The sequence below is a fragment of the Malus domestica genome, chromosome 11 (genome assembly GCF_042453785.1).
Source record: "Malus domestica chromosome 11, GDT2T_hap1".
NCBI lineage: Eukaryota > Viridiplantae > Streptophyta > Magnoliopsida > Rosales > Rosaceae > Malus > Malus domestica.
In genome coordinates, this window is record NC_091671.1 from 2636051 (window position 1) to 2655110 (window position 19060).

General features: G+C 40.2%; 1 protein-coding gene across 3 annotated transcripts; it reads left to right on the plus strand.

The window, feature by feature from the left end:
* The first annotated feature begins 734 nt into the window (after positions 1 to 734).
* LOC103447145 (E3 ubiquitin-protein ligase UPL1-like) lies at positions 735 to 17363 on the plus strand. Of its 3 annotated transcripts, XM_070807420.1 has the most exons (17): positions 735 to 1088; positions 2712 to 2807; positions 2889 to 3095; positions 3384 to 10932; positions 11041 to 11399; positions 11482 to 11799; positions 12227 to 12428; positions 12524 to 12807; positions 13248 to 13519; positions 13661 to 14792; positions 14898 to 15044; positions 15241 to 15321; positions 15524 to 15749; positions 15839 to 15978; positions 16477 to 16583; positions 16698 to 16866; positions 16983 to 17363. In XM_070807420.1, the coding sequence occupies exons 1-16, from the start codon at positions 1056 to 1058 to the stop codon at positions 16798 to 16800; spliced, it is 11256 nt and encodes a 3751-aa protein (XP_070663521.1). In that variant the 5' UTR covers positions 735 to 1055; the 3' UTR covers positions 16801 to 16866; positions 16983 to 17363. The 3 variants fall into 3 exon arrangements, with proteins under 3 accessions (XP_070663521.1, XP_028943761.2, XP_070663520.1); XM_029087928.2 differs by having other exon boundaries at positions 3384 to 11399; XM_070807419.1 differs by having other exon boundaries at positions 3387 to 11399.
* The last annotated feature ends 1697 nt before the right edge of the window (positions 17364 to 19060 follow it).

Here is a 19060-nt window from a genome sequence, read left to right on the forward strand (position 1 = left end):
ATTTTATGTGATAAATACGATACAACCAAGTATAAATTCGGCCCAAAGAGATTTATTGGAGAAACTTAAATTAGATACGGGTGATGTTAGTAAGAAAATAAGAAACCAACAAAAGTAAAAGATCAAAACAGAGAACAAAAGATCAAACACCATTTTTGGTCTGGATTTAGCAAATATTTACTTAGAAGGATATTGTAGCAAATTTGGATTCAAACATTGCTTGGTAAGAAAAAGAATTAATATTGTAATATAATTTATTTATTTTCCTGGATAATAATAAAACATAATTTAGGAAAATTAAGCTACTTAACAAGCTGGACATAATTACAATTATACTTTTTGAACATCAAACAAGTTAAATAATAGAGACATTAACACAATAATCTAGAGTCACATTCAATTCAAATTATCTTATTCGTTGTATCAGGATTTTCATGATAGATATGTGTGTTAAGTCAATGTGTTTGTTTGTCGCATCCAATTCATAATAGATGAATTTTATATGTGTTAGACTAATTATCTAAAGTACTGTGTCGTTTTGTCTCATATAATTACATTCTCACCATGATAATAAAATAGGCCCAAATGGAGAGCACAATGTATATTTAATTATTATATTTTATTTTTTATGAAAAACAATTATTTTATTTTTATCTCCTCCCTTTATCTATGTCTATTTTTTTTTTGTTTTTCCGAATTTTACTATAATTTCCTGCCCCCTCTATATATACCACACTCTAGCTTCTTTCTCAGTTATTCATTTCTTCTCCAATTCTCTGCTTCCCTTTCTGTCTCTGTGCGATCCTCATCAAAACCCTAATCTTGATCGCGAAGAAGCTCAAATTTCCTCTTATCACTCTCGAAAAATCGAAGCTTGACGATCCGATCGTCGTCAAACAGCCGCTACAAAACGTTCCTCACTTCAATTTTAGTTGCCGCATAATTTTAATTTCCCCAATTCAGTCTCTGCTCTTCGATCAATTCTTGGTTTTTTAGCGATTGATCGGGTACCAATTCAAGGCGGTTCTCAATCGTGCAATGCTTTCAGTTCCAATATGAAGTTAAAGAGAAGGAGGGCGGTTGAAGTGGTCAGTATATTTCACCTGTGGAATCGATTAGATTCTTGTATGCATACTGCGCATAATATATATATGTATGTGTTTGTACATGATTAAAGTACTGGGTTTTCCCTATGTTTTGATTTCGAGAAGAAGTTGATGGTTCTGGGTTATGTTCTTTTTCTCTTTTTTTTTTTCTCATTTCCCAGTGAGTGGCACTTTTGTATGCAATTGCTTATATAATTCGTTTTGGGCATCTATCAATTTGATGTTTTCTTTGGTTGTTTAACTAGGGACTGATACAAGATAAGAAAGTTTAATTTTTTTTACCTTATTATTGAATTGTTTATATAATTCGGAGTACGAAAATGCAAACATATTCAGCTTATGAAGTGAGGTTTTCATTCTTGCATGAGGATTACAACCAGTACTAGGAAGATCCTAGAGACATGATTATACATGATTATTCATGACCAACCCAGTTGACTGTATTAGTTTCGTTATTGTTTCTTAGTTCAAAGAGTTATTTTCTCCATCGAATGTCTATATGACTTTATATGTTTTTGTTGAAATTGCTAGCATTGAGAGAGAGAGAGAGAGAGAGAGAGAGAGAGAGAGAGAGAGAAGAAGAGGAGGGGGTGGAGGTTTGGTCGGTTCGTCAGTCTGTTTATCAGTGTGTTAACGTTCATGGAGCAAATGTCATGCATGACAGATTATTTTGTCGAAAAAGAAGTTTTAATCTTTTTATAAGGAGGCAATATCTAGATGGAACAAGATTAATTGGTTTTGACATTTATGCTTTAATGTTTTGTAGAAAATGTGTGGAAACTGGATAATTGTTACAGCAAGGTGAAGTTAGGAGTTCGTCGTTTTCTTTAAGACTTTCGCTATGCATTAAACATGTGTGAAGTTAGGAGTTCGTTCGCTATGCATTAAACATGTGTGAAGTTAGGAGTTCGTTGTTTTCTTTAAGACTTTTCTATGCATTAAAATATGTGGGACTTAGATGTATGAATTGTTTTCAAGTTATAAATTTAGTACATTCACATCACACAGAATAAAATTTTGCTCAAACGGATACTGCGCTTAGCTAAAAGTGTGAGATGAAATGGTGAGTGCGTGAATGATCTTAGTTCCTTATATGCATCTCTTTGAATATGTCACTCTTAAGATTTTCAGTAATTAAATTTTATTAAGTGAACTTAACCATATTATGTTAAGGTTCATTAAGGTCAATCCAAGCCACCTCAATCCTTTCTTTAAAGGTACCAGACAAGTGTGGCACTATTAACAACATCTATTAACAACATTTTAACTTGTGTGCTTCTTGAAACTTTTTGACATTAGTTTCAATGTTGTTTATTTCCTGTTAGTAGTATGGAGACTTCTAACAAAGTGATAGGGGGTAATGTGTGTTAAAACAAATTATCTCTAGGATATGGTCTTGTTTGCACTATGTTGTGTGTACCCTTCTCATTGTTTGCACACCTTGAACATCCCTTATTGCACTTGAAGAACTTATGTTTACAAATAAGTCATCTATTTATTGTTTATTTGTTGTCTCTGTGGTACTGGGTACTAATTTTATATAAAAGCAATTTGGCGAGTCTGCAAAGTACTAACAACTATTTGTTTGGTCTTGTTTTGTTTCAGCCCCCAAAAATTAGATCCTTCATCAATAGTGTCACTGCCGTTCCCTTTGAGAATATAGAGGAACCTCTGAAAGGTTTCATCTGGGAGTTCGATAAGGTGATTTTATTACCTTTAACTGTTACATTAATACAGTTATTTACATGCAATATGATTTATATGCTTTTATTTCTGGTGCAGGGAGATTTCCATCATTGGGTTGATCTTTTCAACCATTTTGATTCATTTTTTGAGAAGCACATAAAATCCAGGAAGGATTTGCAGGTTGATGATAATTTTCTAGACACTGATCCTCCTTTTCCGAGAGAAGCTGTTCTTCAAGTTCTCCGTGTAATAAGGATAATTTTGGAGAATTGCACAAATAAGCACTTCTACAGTTCTTATGAGGTAAAATTTCCATCATTCACCTCTCCGTCGTTGGTGTGTAATTTTCAGTTGTTTATTATTAGTTAGTTTTTATTCCTTCTAGATATACAATTATACCATTATTGCTTTTTGGGTATTGTATATGGGATGAAGGCTTATTTTTAGCTGGGTTGTGATAATTAACAACTCTGATTATTGTGCATTTGATTGTGTTAATTTTTATTCTTTACATCAGTCAATTTCATTTATTTTCAATTCCTCCTTTTCCCATTCATTAGTTTTATGTCTTTGTTTCATATGTTATTGCAGCAGCATCTTTCATCTCTTCTTGCTTGCACTCATGCGGATGTGGTTGAGGGTTGCCTGCAGACATTGGCTGCATTTTTAAAGAAAACAGTTGGAAAGTATTCCATTAGGGATGCTGCACTAAATTCAAAGTTATTCGCTCTTGCACAAGGTTGGGGGGGAAAAGAAGAGGGTCTTGGATTAATTGCTAGTGCAATACAGAATGGTTGTGACCCTGTTGCTTACGAGTTAGGCTGCACCCTTCATTTTGAGTTCTATGCATCAAATGATTCAACAGGTGACATCCCTGCCAACCAAGGTTTACAAATCATTCACTTACCCAACATCAATACTCATCCAGAGACGGATCTTGAGCTTTTGTGTAAGTTAATTGCCGAGTACAAAGTACCCTCTAGCTTAAGATTTTCTTTATTGACAAGATTGCGGTTTGCAAGGGCTTTTGGCTCTGTAGCTACTCGGCAGCAGTATGCATGCATCCGCTTGTATGCCTTCATAGTTCTTGTTCAAGCAAATAGTGATGCTGACGACCTTGTTTCTTTCTTCAATGCTGAACCTGAGTTTATCAATGAATTAGTGTCATTGTTGAGCTTTGAGGATGTGGTTCCTGAGAAAATTCGAATTCTCTGTCTTCTTTCACTGGTTGCTCTTTGTCAAGATCGATCCCGGCAGCCTACTGTTTTAACTGCTGTCACATCTGGTGGGCATCGTGGAATCCTGTCCAGTCTCATGCAGAAGGCCATTGATTTTGTCACCAAAGATACATCAAAGTGGTCTGTTGTTTTTGCTGAGGCTCTATTGTCTCTTGTCACAGTTTTGGTGTCATCATCATCAGGTTGTTCAGCCATGCGTGAAGCTGGTTTTATTCCCACCCTTCTGCCTTTGCTTAAAGATACAGACCCGCAACACCTTCATTTGGTCAGCACATCTGTGCACATTTTAGAAGCTTTTATGGATTACAGTAATCCTGCTGCTGCATTGTTTCGGGATTTGGGTGGTTTAGACGATACAATCTCTCGCCTACAGGTGGAAGTGTCTCATGTAGAAAATGGCTCAAAGCATGAAGATGATGATTCTGACATCATTGGGAGTAGTGCACAAGTAGCTGTAGGAACTTCCACAGAGCTAGACAGCATGCAGCCTTTGTATTCAGAACCACTGGTTTCATATCACAGACGATTGCTTATGAAAGCTCTATTGCGTGCTATATCCCTGGGGACTTATGCCCCTGGAAATACTGCTCGTGTTTATGGCTCAGAGGAGAGTCTATTGCCACAATGCTTATGCATAATATTTAAAAGGGCAAAGGATTTTGGTGGTGGGGTATTCTCACTTGCGGCAACTGTCATGAGTGATCTAATACACAAAGATCCTACCTGTTTTCCAGTTTTAGATGCAGCAGGCCTTCCTTCTGCCTTCTTGGATGCTATAATGGATGGTGTTCTTTGCTCTGCAGAAGCCATTACATGCATACCACAGTGTCTGGATGCCCTATGTTTAAATACTACTAATGGTCTTCAGGCTGTGAAAGATCGCAATGCTTTGAGGTGCTTTGTGAAGATATTTACTTCAAGAACTTATCTGAAGGCCCTGACCAGTGACACACCAGGTTCGTTATCTAGTGGATTGGATGAGTTAATGCGCCACGCTTCCTCATTGCGTGGGCCTGGAGTGGATATGCTGATTGAGATCTTAAATGCCATTTCAAAAATTGGACATGGGGTTGATGCTTCGTACATGTCAATTGATCCTTTGGGCTCTTCTACTCCTGTTCCCATGGAAACAGATGGAGAAGAGAGGAATTTGGTCATGTCTGATAATGGGGAATCATCCAAAACGGAGAGTTCAGAGCAGACTGTGGAACCACCTTCTGATTCTTCAGTGGGGAATGTTGAATTATTTCTTCCTGATTGTGTGAGCAATGTTGCACGTCTTCTTGAAACAATACTTCAGAATGGTGACACATGTCGTATATTTGTGGAGAAGAAGGGGGTTGAAGCTGTCCTGCAGTTATTTACCTTGCCTTTGATGCCTCTTTCTGTTTCAGTTGGCCAGAGTATTTCTGTCGCATTTAAGAACTTCTCACCACAACATTCTGCTTCTTTGGCTCGGGCAGTATGTTCATTCTTGAGAGAGCATCTGAAATCAACAAATGAACTTTTAGTTTCAGTTGGAGGGACTCAACTTGCTTTGGTGGAATCTGTGAAGCAAACTCAAGTTTTGAGACATCTTTCCAGTCTTGAAGCTATTCTGTCTCTGTCTAATGTTCTGTTGAAAGGGACGACTACTGTGGTGTCTGAACTGGGTGCAGCTGATGCTGATGTATTGAAAGATCTCGGGAGCACCTACCGGGAAATAATTTGGCAAATCTCTCTGTGCAATGATGTCAAGTCAGATGAGAAGATCAATGCTGAACAAGAACCAGAGAGTGCTGAGGCAGCTCCGACTAATGCTTCTGGAAGGGAGAGTGATGATGATGCAAATATTCCAATGGTGAGATATATGAACCCAGTTTCTATCAGGAATCAGCCCTTGTGGGGTGGAGAACGTGAGTTTCTATCAGTTGTTCGCTCTGGTGAAGGTTTGCACCGTCGTAGTCGTCATGGTTTTACACGCATAAGGGGTGGAAGGACAGGCCGGCATTTGGAGGCTTTAAATGTTGATTCTGAATCTTCCTCAACGGTATCAGAGACATCTACTTCCCAAGATTTGAAAAAGAAAAGTCCTGATGTTCTTGTGATAGAAATCCTCAACAAGCTGGCTTCCACACTGCGTTCCTTCTTCACAGCTCTTGTCAAGGGATTCACATCACCAAATCGGCGTAGAGTCGACTCTGGGTCGTTGAGTTTGGTTTCCAAGACTCTTGGAACTGCCCTAGCTAAAATATTTCTCGAGTCTCTTAGCTTCTCTAGGCATTCTACATCAACTGGGCTCGATACATCACTGTCAGTCAAGTGTCGATATCTTGGCAAAGTTGTCGATGATATGGTATCACTTACATTTGACAGCAGGCGACGTACTTGTTATACTGCAACAGTAAATAATTTCTATGTCCATGGTACTTTTAAGGAGCTGCTTACAACATTTGAAGCTACTAGTCAGTTGTTGTGGACACTACCATACTCCGTGTCAACGTCAGGTATTGATCCCGAAAGGACAGGTGAAGGAAGTAAACTGTCCCACAGTTCGTGGCTGCTTGATACTTTACAGAGCTATTGCCGTGTGCTCGAGTATTTTGTTAATTCTTCTTTACTCTTATCCACAACCTCTGCTTCTCAAGCACAGTTGCTTGTTCAGCAGCCAGTTGCAGTTGGTTTGTCAATTGGGCTTTTCCCTGTGCCAAGGGACCCAGAAGTTTTTATTCGTATGCTGCAATCTCAAGTTCTTGATGTGATACTTCCTGTCTGGAACCACCCTTTGTTTCCAAATTGTAGTCCAGGTTTCATTGCTTCTATTGTCTCGCTTGTCATGCATGTATATTCTGGTGTTGGAGATGTGAAGCAGAATCGCAGTGGCATTGCTGGAAGTACAAACCAGCGATTCATGCCCCCACCACTTGATGAAAATACTATTACCACCATTGTTGAGATGGGTTTTCCAAGGGCTAGGGCAGAGGAAGCTCTTAGGCGGGTGGGAACAAATAGCGTTGAAATGGCCATGGAGTGGCTCTTTAGTCATCCTGAGGATCCTGTGCAGGATGATGATGAACTGGCTCGAGCACTTGCTCTTTCACTGGGAAATTCATCAGATGCATCTAAAGCTGAGAGTGTTGAAAAGCCTGTTGATGTGCCGGCAGAAGAGGGTTGTGTGAAAGCTCCTCCTGTTGATGATGTCCTTGCAGCGTCGGTTAAATTACTTCAAAGTAATGATACCATGGCATTCCCTTTGACAGATTTGCTTGTGACACTTAGCAACCAGAACAAAGGGGAAGACCGTCCAAGAGTTGTATCTTATCTTACTCAGCAGCTAAAGAATTGTCCATTGGATTTTTCTAATGATACCAGTGCGTTGAGTATGGTGTCACATGTTATTGCATTACTTCTTTCTGAGGATGGAAGCACAAGGGAAGTCGCTGCACAGTATGGTATTGTGACTACTGCAACAGATATCTTGATGAACTTTAAGGGCAAAGATGAGTCAGGCAATGAGCTTCTTGTCCCAAAATGTATCAGTGCTCTACTGCTTATTTTGGATAACATGTTGCAATCAAGGTCCAGAATTTCTGAAAAGGTTGAAGATACTCAGACAGGGCCTTTACCTGAATTATCTGGAGAGCGTATGTCAATCCCTGCATCAGATACAGAGAAAAAACAGCTTATGGATGCCTATGAAAAGGATTCTGCCACAGCATTTGAGAAAATATTGGGGAAATCTACTGGTTATTTGACTATGGAAGAGAGTCATAAAGTGCTAGCAGTTGCTTGTGACTTGATAAAGCAGCATGTCCCAGCAATGATCATGCAGGCTGTTTTACAATTATGTGCTCGCTTGACAAAAACTCATGCTCTAGCTTTACAATTCCTTGAAAATGGAGGCTTGGCAGCTCTATTTGGCCTTCCAAGAAGTTGTTTTTTCCCGGGATATGATACTGTTGCATCTGCTATTGTTCGCCATCTCCTTGAAGATCCACAAACACTGCAAACAGCAATGGAATTGGAGATTCGCCAAGCCCTGAGTGGAAACAGGCATGGTGGGCGCACTTCTGCACGAACGTTCTTGACATCAATGGCACCTGTAATCTCTAGAGATCCAGTAGTTTTTATGAAAGCTGCTTCTGCAGTTTGTCAGTTGGAGACATCAGGAGGTAGAACCTTTGTTCTGTTATTGAAGGAAAAAGAGAAGGAAAAGGAAAAATCTAAAGCAGTAGGTGATGAGGCTGGATTATCTTCCAATGAGTGTGTACGGATTTCTGAAAATAAGATACATGATGGATCTGGTAAATGCGCAAAAAGTCACAAGAAGATCCCTGCCAATCTCACTCAAGTGATAGATCAGCTTCTTGAAATAGTCTTCAAATACCATTTCCCAAATAGCCAGGAAGACTATTCGAATAACCCATCTGCTATGGAAGTAGATGAACCCTCTATGAAGGTGAAGGGTAAATCAAAGGTTGACGAGACAAGGAAAGTGGAGTCAGAATCTGAAAGATCTGCAGGGTTGGCTAAAGTTACCTTTGTTCTCAAATTACTGAGTGATATCCTTCTTATGTATGTACATGCAGTTGGGGTTATACTTAAACGGGATTTAGAAATGACTCAGTTGCGGGGATCTAATCAAACAGATGGTCTTGGACATGGTGGTATACTTCACCATGTAATTCATCGATTGCTTCCACGCACCATTGATAAATCTGCTGGACCTGATGAATGGAGAGACAAACTGTCTGAAAAAGCTTCTTGGTTCCTGGTAGTTCTGTGTGGTCGTTCCAGTGAAGGGCGCAGACGAGTAATTAGTGAACTTGTAAAGGCTTTATCCTCGTTTTCGAATTTGGGATGTACTTCCACCAAGAGCATCTTATTACCGGATAAAAGCGTTTATGCTTTTGTTGATTTGGTGTATTCAATTTTGTCAAAAAATTCATCATCCAGCAACTTACCTGGTTCTGGGTTTTCACCAGACATAGCAAAAAGCATGATAGATGGGGGAATGATTCAGTGTCTGACTGGTATCCTCCGGGTGATTGACTTAGACCATCCTGATGCTCCCAAAACTGTGAATTTGATACTCAAGACGTTAGAAAGCCTAACAAGGGCTGCTAATGCTAGTGAGCAATACTTTAAATCTGATGAGACGAGCAAGAAAAAATCCACAGGGTTGAATGGAAGTTCTGACGATCAGGTAACTGCCCCATCAGCTGATACTACTGTGGGGGATAATCAGAATGCAAGCAGTGAACAGGGTGTGAGAGACGTCGTACAGGTTGTTCAAGGGGATCAAGGAATTTCTGAAAGTGAAGGTAATCCTGAAGTAAATCTGATCCAGTTGGTGGAACAAGATATGAGGATAGAAGTTGAAGGACCAATAGCTTCTAATCCACCCATGGAGCTTGGGATGGATTTCATGCGTGAGGAGATGGATGAAGGTAATGTACTACACAACACTGATCAAATTGAGATGTCTTTTCGTGTTGAGAATAGGACAGATGATGACATGGCTGATTTAGAAAACGACATGGGTGATGATGGTGAGGATGACGACGAGGGAGAGGACATGGCTGATTTAGAAAATGACATGGGTGATGATGGTGAGGATGATGAGGATGATGATGAGGGAGAGGATGAGGATGAGGATATAGCAGAGGGCGGTGGTGGCATGATGTCACTTGCTGATACTGATGTGGAAGACCATGATGATACCGGCTTGGGAGATGATTACAATGATGGGATGATTGATGAAGATGATGATGATTTTCATGAGAATCGTGTCATAGAAGTGAGATGGAGAGAAGCCCTTGATGGGCTTGATCATTTGCAGGTACTTGAACAACCTGGAGCTGGAAGTGGTCTCATTGATGTTGCTGCTGAACCTTTTGAAGGTGTTAATGTGGATGACTTGTTTGGTCTGAGAAGGCCGATAGGTTTTGATCGCCGCCGTCAGACAAGTAGGTCTTCCTTTGAGCGATCTGTTGCAGAAGCAAATGGATTTCAACATCCTCTCCTTTTAAGACCATCCCAGTCTGGGGATTTGGTCTCAATGTGGTCAGCAGGTGGAAATTCATCCAGGGATTTAGAAGCTCTGTCATCAGGGAGCTTTGATGTTGCTCATTTCTACATGTTTGATGCTCCTGTTCTACCTTATGATCACGTACCAAGCAATCTTTTTGGTGACCGGTTGAGTGGTGCTGCACCCCCACCATTGACTGATTATTCAGTAGGTATGGACTCATTGCAGTTATCGGGGAGAAGAGGGCCAGGTGATGGTCGATGGACTGATGATGGCCAGCCTCAAGCAGGTCCTCAAGCTGCTGCTATTGCACAAGCAGTGGAGGAACACTTTATATCGCAATTACGCAGTCTTGCTCCAGCTGATATCCCTGCTGAACGACAGTCCCAGAACTCAGGAGTGCAGGAGAAACAGCCAGATCTCCCTCCTTTAAGTGATAGTCAAGTAGCAGGGGAGTGCAATGACAGCCATGAAAGAAATGAAGATCAGCGTCAAGATGGGGTTGATGAAACAACACATCAAGTTAACTCAAGTTCTGACACTGCTCCCTGTCAAGAACAAGTCAATCCAGAATCTATAGTCGAAGGTGCAGGGGAGTTCTTACAAGCACCTGAACCAATGTCAATTATGCCACCTTCAACGAACAGTACACCAAGCGATAGCATGGACATTGGTGATGGAAATGGTGCTGCTGGTGAGCAAGTAGGGTCAGTGCCAGGTTCTGTCAACTCGTCTGCAGAAATAAGTGCTGGTTTACAATGTGAAGGGGGTTCTGTGCCTTCTAATCCCCATGATGTTACTGTGGAGGCTGTGGGTTGTGATAGATCCTCAAGAGCAGAGGGTCAGGTTGGTAATGTGTCGGCAAGTTTGGGTTTCAATGTGCCTAATCCAGGTGATTCTCATACTTCTTTGGTGCCAACAAATATTGACGTTGATATGAATTACATTGGTGAAATAAATGAAATTGGCCATCCCATGCCTACTTTTGAAAATCGTACAGTTGAACCATCAAGGGAAAACACAACTGTTGCTCCAGAAGCTAATCAGGCTGAACAAGATTTGAATAATGAGGCTGCTGGTGCTAATACAATTGATCCGACCTTCTTGGATGCTTTACCTGAATATTTGAGGGCCGAAGTTCTTGCTTCACAACAAGCTCAGCCGGTTCAACCTCCATCTTATGCACCACCTTCTGCAGACGACATTGATCCTGAGTTTTTAGCAGCCCTTCCTCCAGATATCCAAGAAGAAGTTTTGGCTCAACAAAGAGCACAAAGGGTTGCACATCAGGCTGAGGGACCAGTTGACATGGACAACGCTTCAATAATTGCTACTTTTCCTGCTGATTTACGTGAAGAGGTTTTCATCTGGAACTGCATCTTTCATGACCTTGATTGTAATGATTATTTGTCTTATATATGTAATTTTTCTCTTGGTCCAGGTACTTTTAACTTCTTCAGAAGCAGTTCTGTCTGGATTGCCTTCTCCATTGCTCGCTGAAGCCCAAATGCTAAGAGACCGAGCAATGAGTCATTATCAGGCTCGCAGCCTTTTTGGAACCAGCCAGAGGCTAAACAACCGGAGAAATGGATTGGGTTTTGATCGGCAGACGGTGATGGACAGAGGTGTTGGAGTCACAATTGGCCGGAGGGCAGTTTCTGCTCTTGCAGACAGCTTAAAGGTTAAGGAAATCGAAGGAGAGCCACTTCTGGATGCCGATGAATTGAAAGCCTTAATTAGGCTATTACGATTAGCGCAGGTAAATTCATATTCCAATTAATGGTAATTGGAGTGTTTATAACTGGTTATGAAAGTTTTATGTTTCGTTGAAATATGAATATTAGGTTTTCTTTTTAAAAAATCCATATATGGTTAGAAAGTTTGGAGGTTTGAACAAATTTATGTGTACTATATAAGTGTTAAAGCTCCTGTTGATGGGAATAATAATGTGTAAAAAACGTCATATGAAGAATTTTCGGTTGGCTGAAGAGTAGAAAACCAAGTGGGTTATATTTTCTCAATTTGTGCTTTAAAAGACCTCAAAATAACGCATTATTTGAAAATCGCATGTACACATACATGTACTACTTTTTTTTTTTTTTTTTCTACATACTGTCACATAAAATCATTCATTAAATGACTATCTTCTGCTAACATGATCCATTTATTTTTTTGTGTGTGGTTAGCCCCTGGGCAAAGGACTCTTGCAGAGGCTCTTGTTGAACTTATGTACCCATAGCGTTACACGAGCAATCTTAGTTCGTCATTTGCTTGATATGATCAAACCTGAGGCTGAGGGCTCAGTCGGTGGATTAGCAGCTATTAATGCTCAAAGGCTTTACGGTTGCAATTCAAATGTTGTTTATGGTCGATCACAGTTGTTAGATGGTAAGTCATCTGACGCTCCAACAGTTATCTGCAATACATTTGTTTCTTCTATTTATGGACTAACAATTTGTTTGCTTTATATTCATTTTCAATAGGTCTTCCTCCCTTGGTGCTACGTCGAATTCTTGAGATCTTGACTTATTTGGCCACAAATCATTCTGCTGTGGCAAATATGTTATTCTTCTTTGATTTCTCTGGTGTTCCTGAGTCATTAAGCCCTATCCATATGGAAACCAAGAAGGACAAAGGCAAGGAGAAAATTGGAGAAGGAGGATCTTCATCAAAACCATCTGGAAACACCCAGGATGTGGACATTCCCCTGATATTGTTCCTGAAGCTCCTGAACCGACCTCATTATGGCACTGCTCATCTTGAGCAGGTACTACCTACTCTATGGTTAACCAGTTTAAAATGACCTCGTGGAGAGATTAGCTGCTGTTTGTCTATTCATTTAAAAGTGTAGTGTGTAAAATCCCTTGGTAGTTGTTAGGTATCCACATATTTAGTACTTCAACTTGAGAGCTTATATGAATTTAAGATTGGAGTAATTCAATTGTTTGTAATGTTTGACTCGTTAACTATTCTGGACAAAGGCTAGTACCTGCTCCATAACTTTATTTCTCTCCTTAAAAATTAAGAAAAAAACTAAGTATATGGTAGAGAACGTGTGTATTGCTTGCCGTATCTCTAGTTGTACATGTGGAGTCATAATCTTGATTATTTTATTGCTGAAGCATGTCCTACAGCATGATCCTTTCAAAAAAAATTATAATTCAGCACCATCTCATGTTTTTAATTTTTTTTTTTTGTGTGCTACAGGTGATGGGCCTGCTTCAGGTTGTTGTGTATACTTCAGCTTCAAAATTAGAGGGCCAGTCTCAATCTGAGAGGGCAGATAAGCCTGTTGGTGAAGCTTCAGGAGATGGTCAAAAGGTTCCTCCTTTGGAATCAGAATCTAATCAGGGAGAGAAGCCTGTTAGTGGTGAATCATCAACTTCAGATGGAAAGAGGAGTACGGATACATATAATGTTTTCTTGAAGCTGCCAGAATCTGATCTACACAATCTTTGCAGCCTTCTTGGTCGTGAGGGGTATTATTAGCTCACTAATTCTTATATGTTCATTCTTTGAACGTAGATGCAGTATTTGTCAGATTAACTACTCTCTTCTTTGTGCTACTATATGAACTGTGTTTTTATGAGTGTCTAATCTGAGTCCATTTACTTGATTAGGCTTTCAGATAAACTTTATATGCTTGCTGGTGAGGTCTTGAAGAAGTTGGCCTCAGTTGCAGCACCCCATCGAAAACTATTTGTCTCAGCGCTGTCAGAACTGGCTCATCGCTTGAGTGCCTCAGCTGTTGGTGAGCTTGTTACTCTCCGGAACACACATATGCTGGGTTTGAGTGCCGGATCAATGGCTGGGTTAGCAATCCTACGTGTATTACAAGCACTTTGCTCTCTCACTTCACCTAGGGCTAGTGAGAATTCAGGATTGGAGAATGATGCGGATCAGGAGGAGCATGCCATCATGTGGAAACTAAATGTTGCACTTGAGCCACTGTGGCTAGAATTAAGCAACTGTATAAGTGCGACTGAAACAGCACTGGGTCAGAGTACTTTTTGTCGAACCATGTCTATAGTAAATACTGGGGACCATGCACAGGGTTCTTCTTCGTCTCCTCTCCCTCCTGGAACCCAGAGACTCCTGCCTTTTATGGAGGCTTTTTTTGTTCTGTGTGAAAAGCTACAAGAGAACCTCTCTACTATGCTGCAAGACCAGGCGAATGTGACTGCAAGAGAAGTCAAAGAGTCCTCTGGAAACTCAGATCCTTCAACTACCAAGTGCCACAGTTGTGGGGATTCTCAGAGAAAGCTTGATGGTGCTATTACATTTACAAAGTTCGCTGAGAAGCATCGCCGGCTTTTAAATGCTTTTATCAGGCAGAATCCAGGTTTGTTGGAGAAATCCCTTACTATGATGCTGAAGGCACCAAGGCTAATTGATTTTGATAACAAAAGAGCATATTTCCGGTCAAGAATTAGGCAGCAGCATGAGCAACATCTCTCTGGTCCTCTGAGAATAAGTGTTCGGCGGGCATACGTTTTGGAGGATTCTTATAATCAGTTGCGCATGCGGCCTACTCTGGACATGAAGGGACGATTAAATGTCCAATTCCAAGGGGAAGAGGGTATTGATGCTGGAGGTCTGACACGAGAGTGGTATCAATTACTGTCAAGGGTCATATTTGACAAGGGGGCATTGCTTTTCACCACCGTAGGAAACAATGCAACTTTCCAGCCAAACCCTAATTCTGTCTACCAGACAGAACATCTGTCTTATTTTAAATTTGTGGGCCGTGTGGTAATTCTTCTGGACTATTATTGACTTTTTGAAACTGACTTTATAAGCTTCTTCCGTCTGTGTTAGATTTTTCTTTAACTTTTGCTGCTGTGATAATTTATTCAGGTTGCAAAGGCACTTTTTGATGGGCAACTTTTGGATGTTTATTTCACTCGATCCTTCTATAAGCATATACTTGGTGTAAAGGTGACTTACCATGATATAGAGGCTGTGGATCCTGATTACTACAAGAATTTAAAGTGGATGTTAGAGGTTAGCGTGCTTTTGATCACACTCTGATTTTTAAGAGTTCAAGGTTGGATTGGAATGGGTTTCGTTGTAGGTTTTTATATCTTTTTAACTGATCTAAAATGTGTCATATTCGTTATTCTGAAATTCTCTGCAGGATTAAGACTCAGTTCCTCTATTGCGTAAGTTTCTTTAATTTGATTTTTTTTCTCGTGTCCAGAATGACGTGAGTGATATTCCTGACCTGACGTTTAGCATGGATGCGGATGAAGAAAAGCATATCCTTTATGAGAAAAACCAGGTATTTGAATTTATATGTTACTTTTAAGTTCTGTTCTTTATTTTTGAAAGCTTTTGGGTTTTCACGTAGTGTTATTGTAAAGTCTTTACTTAAATGCCAATCTGATTTTCATTCAATGTTATAACATTAAATTGAGCTCGCGGGTTTGACTAATGTTGTACTTGTTTGTTGTGTTTTCCTTTCTTTATACCTTCTTGAAAAGGTTACTGATTATGAGCTGAAACCTGGAGGAAGAAATATTCGGGTTACAGAAGAGACGAAGCACGAGTATGTTGACCTTGTAGCTGAACATATCTTGACAAATGCTATCCGACCTCAAATTACTTCCTTCATGGAGGGGTTTAAGGAATTGGTCCCGCGAGAGCTTATCTCAATTTTCAATGACAAGGAGCTTGAGCTACTTATCAGTGGTCTTCCAGAGATAGATTGTGAGTTGCATTTAAAATGAGCTTATTACATAATTGATATGGTCTTTTGTTTCTCTTGTGATATCTGAATGGTGGCATTGTCCTTACAGTGGCTGATTTGAAGGCCAATACCGAGTACACTGGCTACACATCATCATCTGATGTTGTTAAATGGTTCTGGGACGTGGTTGAAAGTTTCGACAAGGAGGACATGGCAAGACTGCTGCAATTTGTGACTGGAACATCAAAGGTAACTGTTTGTACTACAAAAGAAATATGAAAATAGTATATATACTTCTCCATATCCGCTGGTTCACGACTAAAAGGGATTTTGTATGTGCTTTTGTACTTTCTGAGTGTATGCGACCCCTCTTTTCCCTTGTCCCATCCCTTTTTCCCAACAACCCAACCCCTCCCTTTATAATGTTCATAACTTTTTTAAAGGGTCCGTTGAAGTGTGACTTGCGTTGATTTTACCTTGATATCATTTGTCAATTTCATTTCCTTTTTTTCACAGGGTCCGTTGGAAGTGTGACTTGCGTTGATTTTACCTTGATATCATTTGTCAATTTCATTTCCTGTGAACATGGTTTTTCACAATGCGCATGTTGTCTCATTGAACTTTGCCATTGTATAATGATTGGAGATGGCATGCGTAGCTAATGATTTAAATGTATGCTTGCAACATGATGCATATGTGGGGGCAAATTTTTGTACTCGGTAAAACTAACATATTTGTGACTTTCAGGTTCCATTGGAAGGTTTCAGGGCTTTGCAAGGTATCTCTGGTCCTCAGAAATTTCAGATCCACAAGGCTTATGGAGCTCCTGACAGGCTACCTTCTGCTCATACATGGTTAGTGTAAACATAATTTGAAAAAGTTAGTTTCTTTGAAAAAGTCAGTTTCTTTGTCCCCTTCACATTCTCGTCAAGCTCGATGTTTCTAATGTAGTCCTATGTCTTTTCCAGCTTTAACCAGCTAGACCTTCCTGAGTACACCACCAAAGAACAGCTTCACGAACGATTGATACTTGCTATTCATGAAGCTAGTGAAGGATTTGGCTTTGGTTGACAGAAGGAATCTCAGCAGATATTTCCCCAGCATTCCAGTCATCGGTCGTATAGTTAGCATGTACATGTCAGTTCGACATCTTTTTTCTTTCCTTATTTCGAAAACCTTGGTTAATCTTTTCTGAAATCAACTTAATTGTAATTCGTTTGTTTCTTTCTTATTCTCCACCATTCTTTGCGCAGATGAAAGAACCCGGTTCCTGAATTTTGTCTTCCAGTATTACAGCAACTTCTGAGGAAACCGATGATGGATTTTGTAAAGAATTCCGAAAGCATTATCTATTGACGGGAGGCCGGCAAGCTTCTCAGGTGACAATGGATTGGAATCTTAGAAATTCTTTAGCGAATTCTTTACATGTCGGAAAATTGGGGATTCGGTACAGATGGACGTGGATAGAAAATCTGTTTTGGTGTTCATAGTAGATATCTGTTTTAGATTAGTCAGTTTTCACTTTCTCCGACCTGAATGTTTGGTAATAAGCCTAGGAACATATTTATGTATATGTAATTCCAGATGGTTTCTTTTGGGTTTCAATTTATTTAAAGGCGAGAAGGTGATTCCAATTTTGCTCCTTCAATTTTATTTGTGCACTCGGACATGCTGACATGCCCTCTTGTTCGTGGTTCTTGCGAGAGAAACTCGTCTGGCTTTGGCGGTATCCTAAGCCAAACCGTGTTTTGTCATTTGCTAATGGCAATGCATGATTAGCTTAGGATACTGTAACAATTACATCCTCTTTCCTGAAAGTCCTCGTGATTTGCCGGATTCGTAACCATTTTTCGACAATGCAGTACGCAAAGGGGAGTATTCTGGCCAATTTGCCTGACTCGCGTATGCACGACACCATCCGTGTAGCCTTTTTGCCATGATTTTCTGTAATTTTTCTTTGAACGTTCTAGAAAATTATGCTTAAAAAAGCTCCACACTTGAAAATTTATTAGTTTTCACGAATGGAGCAAAAATGCTTGATTTTCCGTTGACATTTGCTTTGAAATACAGAGAAAAGAAGGGATAAGAAAGGAAGGGTTTGTTCGACATTGCCTTTGGATGCTTTAGGCAACGTACAATGTGGTTAGGATTATAAAAACATTTTTTTAGTACTTTTGGGACAAGGTTCTTCGATAAGTACTTCTAAATGCTGTTCCACAAGAAATTGGATTCTTCATGAAGAAAATGGAAGTGTTGTTGCATTCTCGTTTTCACCTCTACACTTCCACGTCCACCCCACCTCAGCCGTACAATTGATCCTAATGACCAGTTTGGCACTCACCCCCTCCTACTCCACTGTGTTCCTAGAGCTATTCTTTCCAGAAACGTCCCCAGTGATCGCAAAGACGAGCGAAGGGATGAGCATTACTATCTGCATTATGACAACCATGCTTTTGATTTGTACTGCAAGCTAGAATTTCCAATTGTTCCCAAGATGAACGAATCAATTCGCGTGGTTGGCATCTGTAATGGGCTGGTGTTCCTTGCAGTTGCAGATGATACACTCACTTTGGCTAACACCTTCATAATATTCAACCCATCTATGAGAAAGTCGGTGACCCTTCCTAAGCCGACAATTGGTCGGTACCGTACTTGTATTGGTTTTGGGTTTGACGCTGTGACTAATGACTACAAAGTTGTGAGATTTGTCACTGATCGTCCGAATACTTTTCATGAGGATTATTCACTTGCTGGAGGCTCATGGAGTAATCCTCGTTCTTTGGATCATGTGTGCGAAGTTATGGATCCTCTCAAATCCCAAGCTTTTGTAAATGGGGCGATTCACTGGGGGGCATGGCGCCGCTTAACAAACAGTTATGAATATATCATTTTGGCATTTGACGTGGGCAGCAATTCATTTCACAGGATCATGGTGCCAATGAGTTTCAGTAACTCATGGACCGCGCAATTGTCTGTTTCAGGTGACGGGAAATCCATTGCTCTGTTCCAGCCTTATTTCATCTGTATTGGAGAGCCTCGTCTTATTGTGAGTTCTTATCCTCCGTTATTGACTGTTTCGTTTTTGTTGTATTTCCTCACTCACTCTGTGTCTACGAAATTGGCAGCCGGGGAAGTGAAGTTTGAAGCAATGGTTAGCAGTTTGCCCAAGGAAATCGTACATGATATCGACTACCTCCTAAAGCTTTGATCAGGTGCACCTCGGTGTGCAAGCCTTGGAACTCCACGATAAAAAAAACCCCCAGCTTTATTCGCACCCATCTCAGTCGTAACATCACTCTTAATAACCAGCTTGGCACCCACCTCCTCCTTC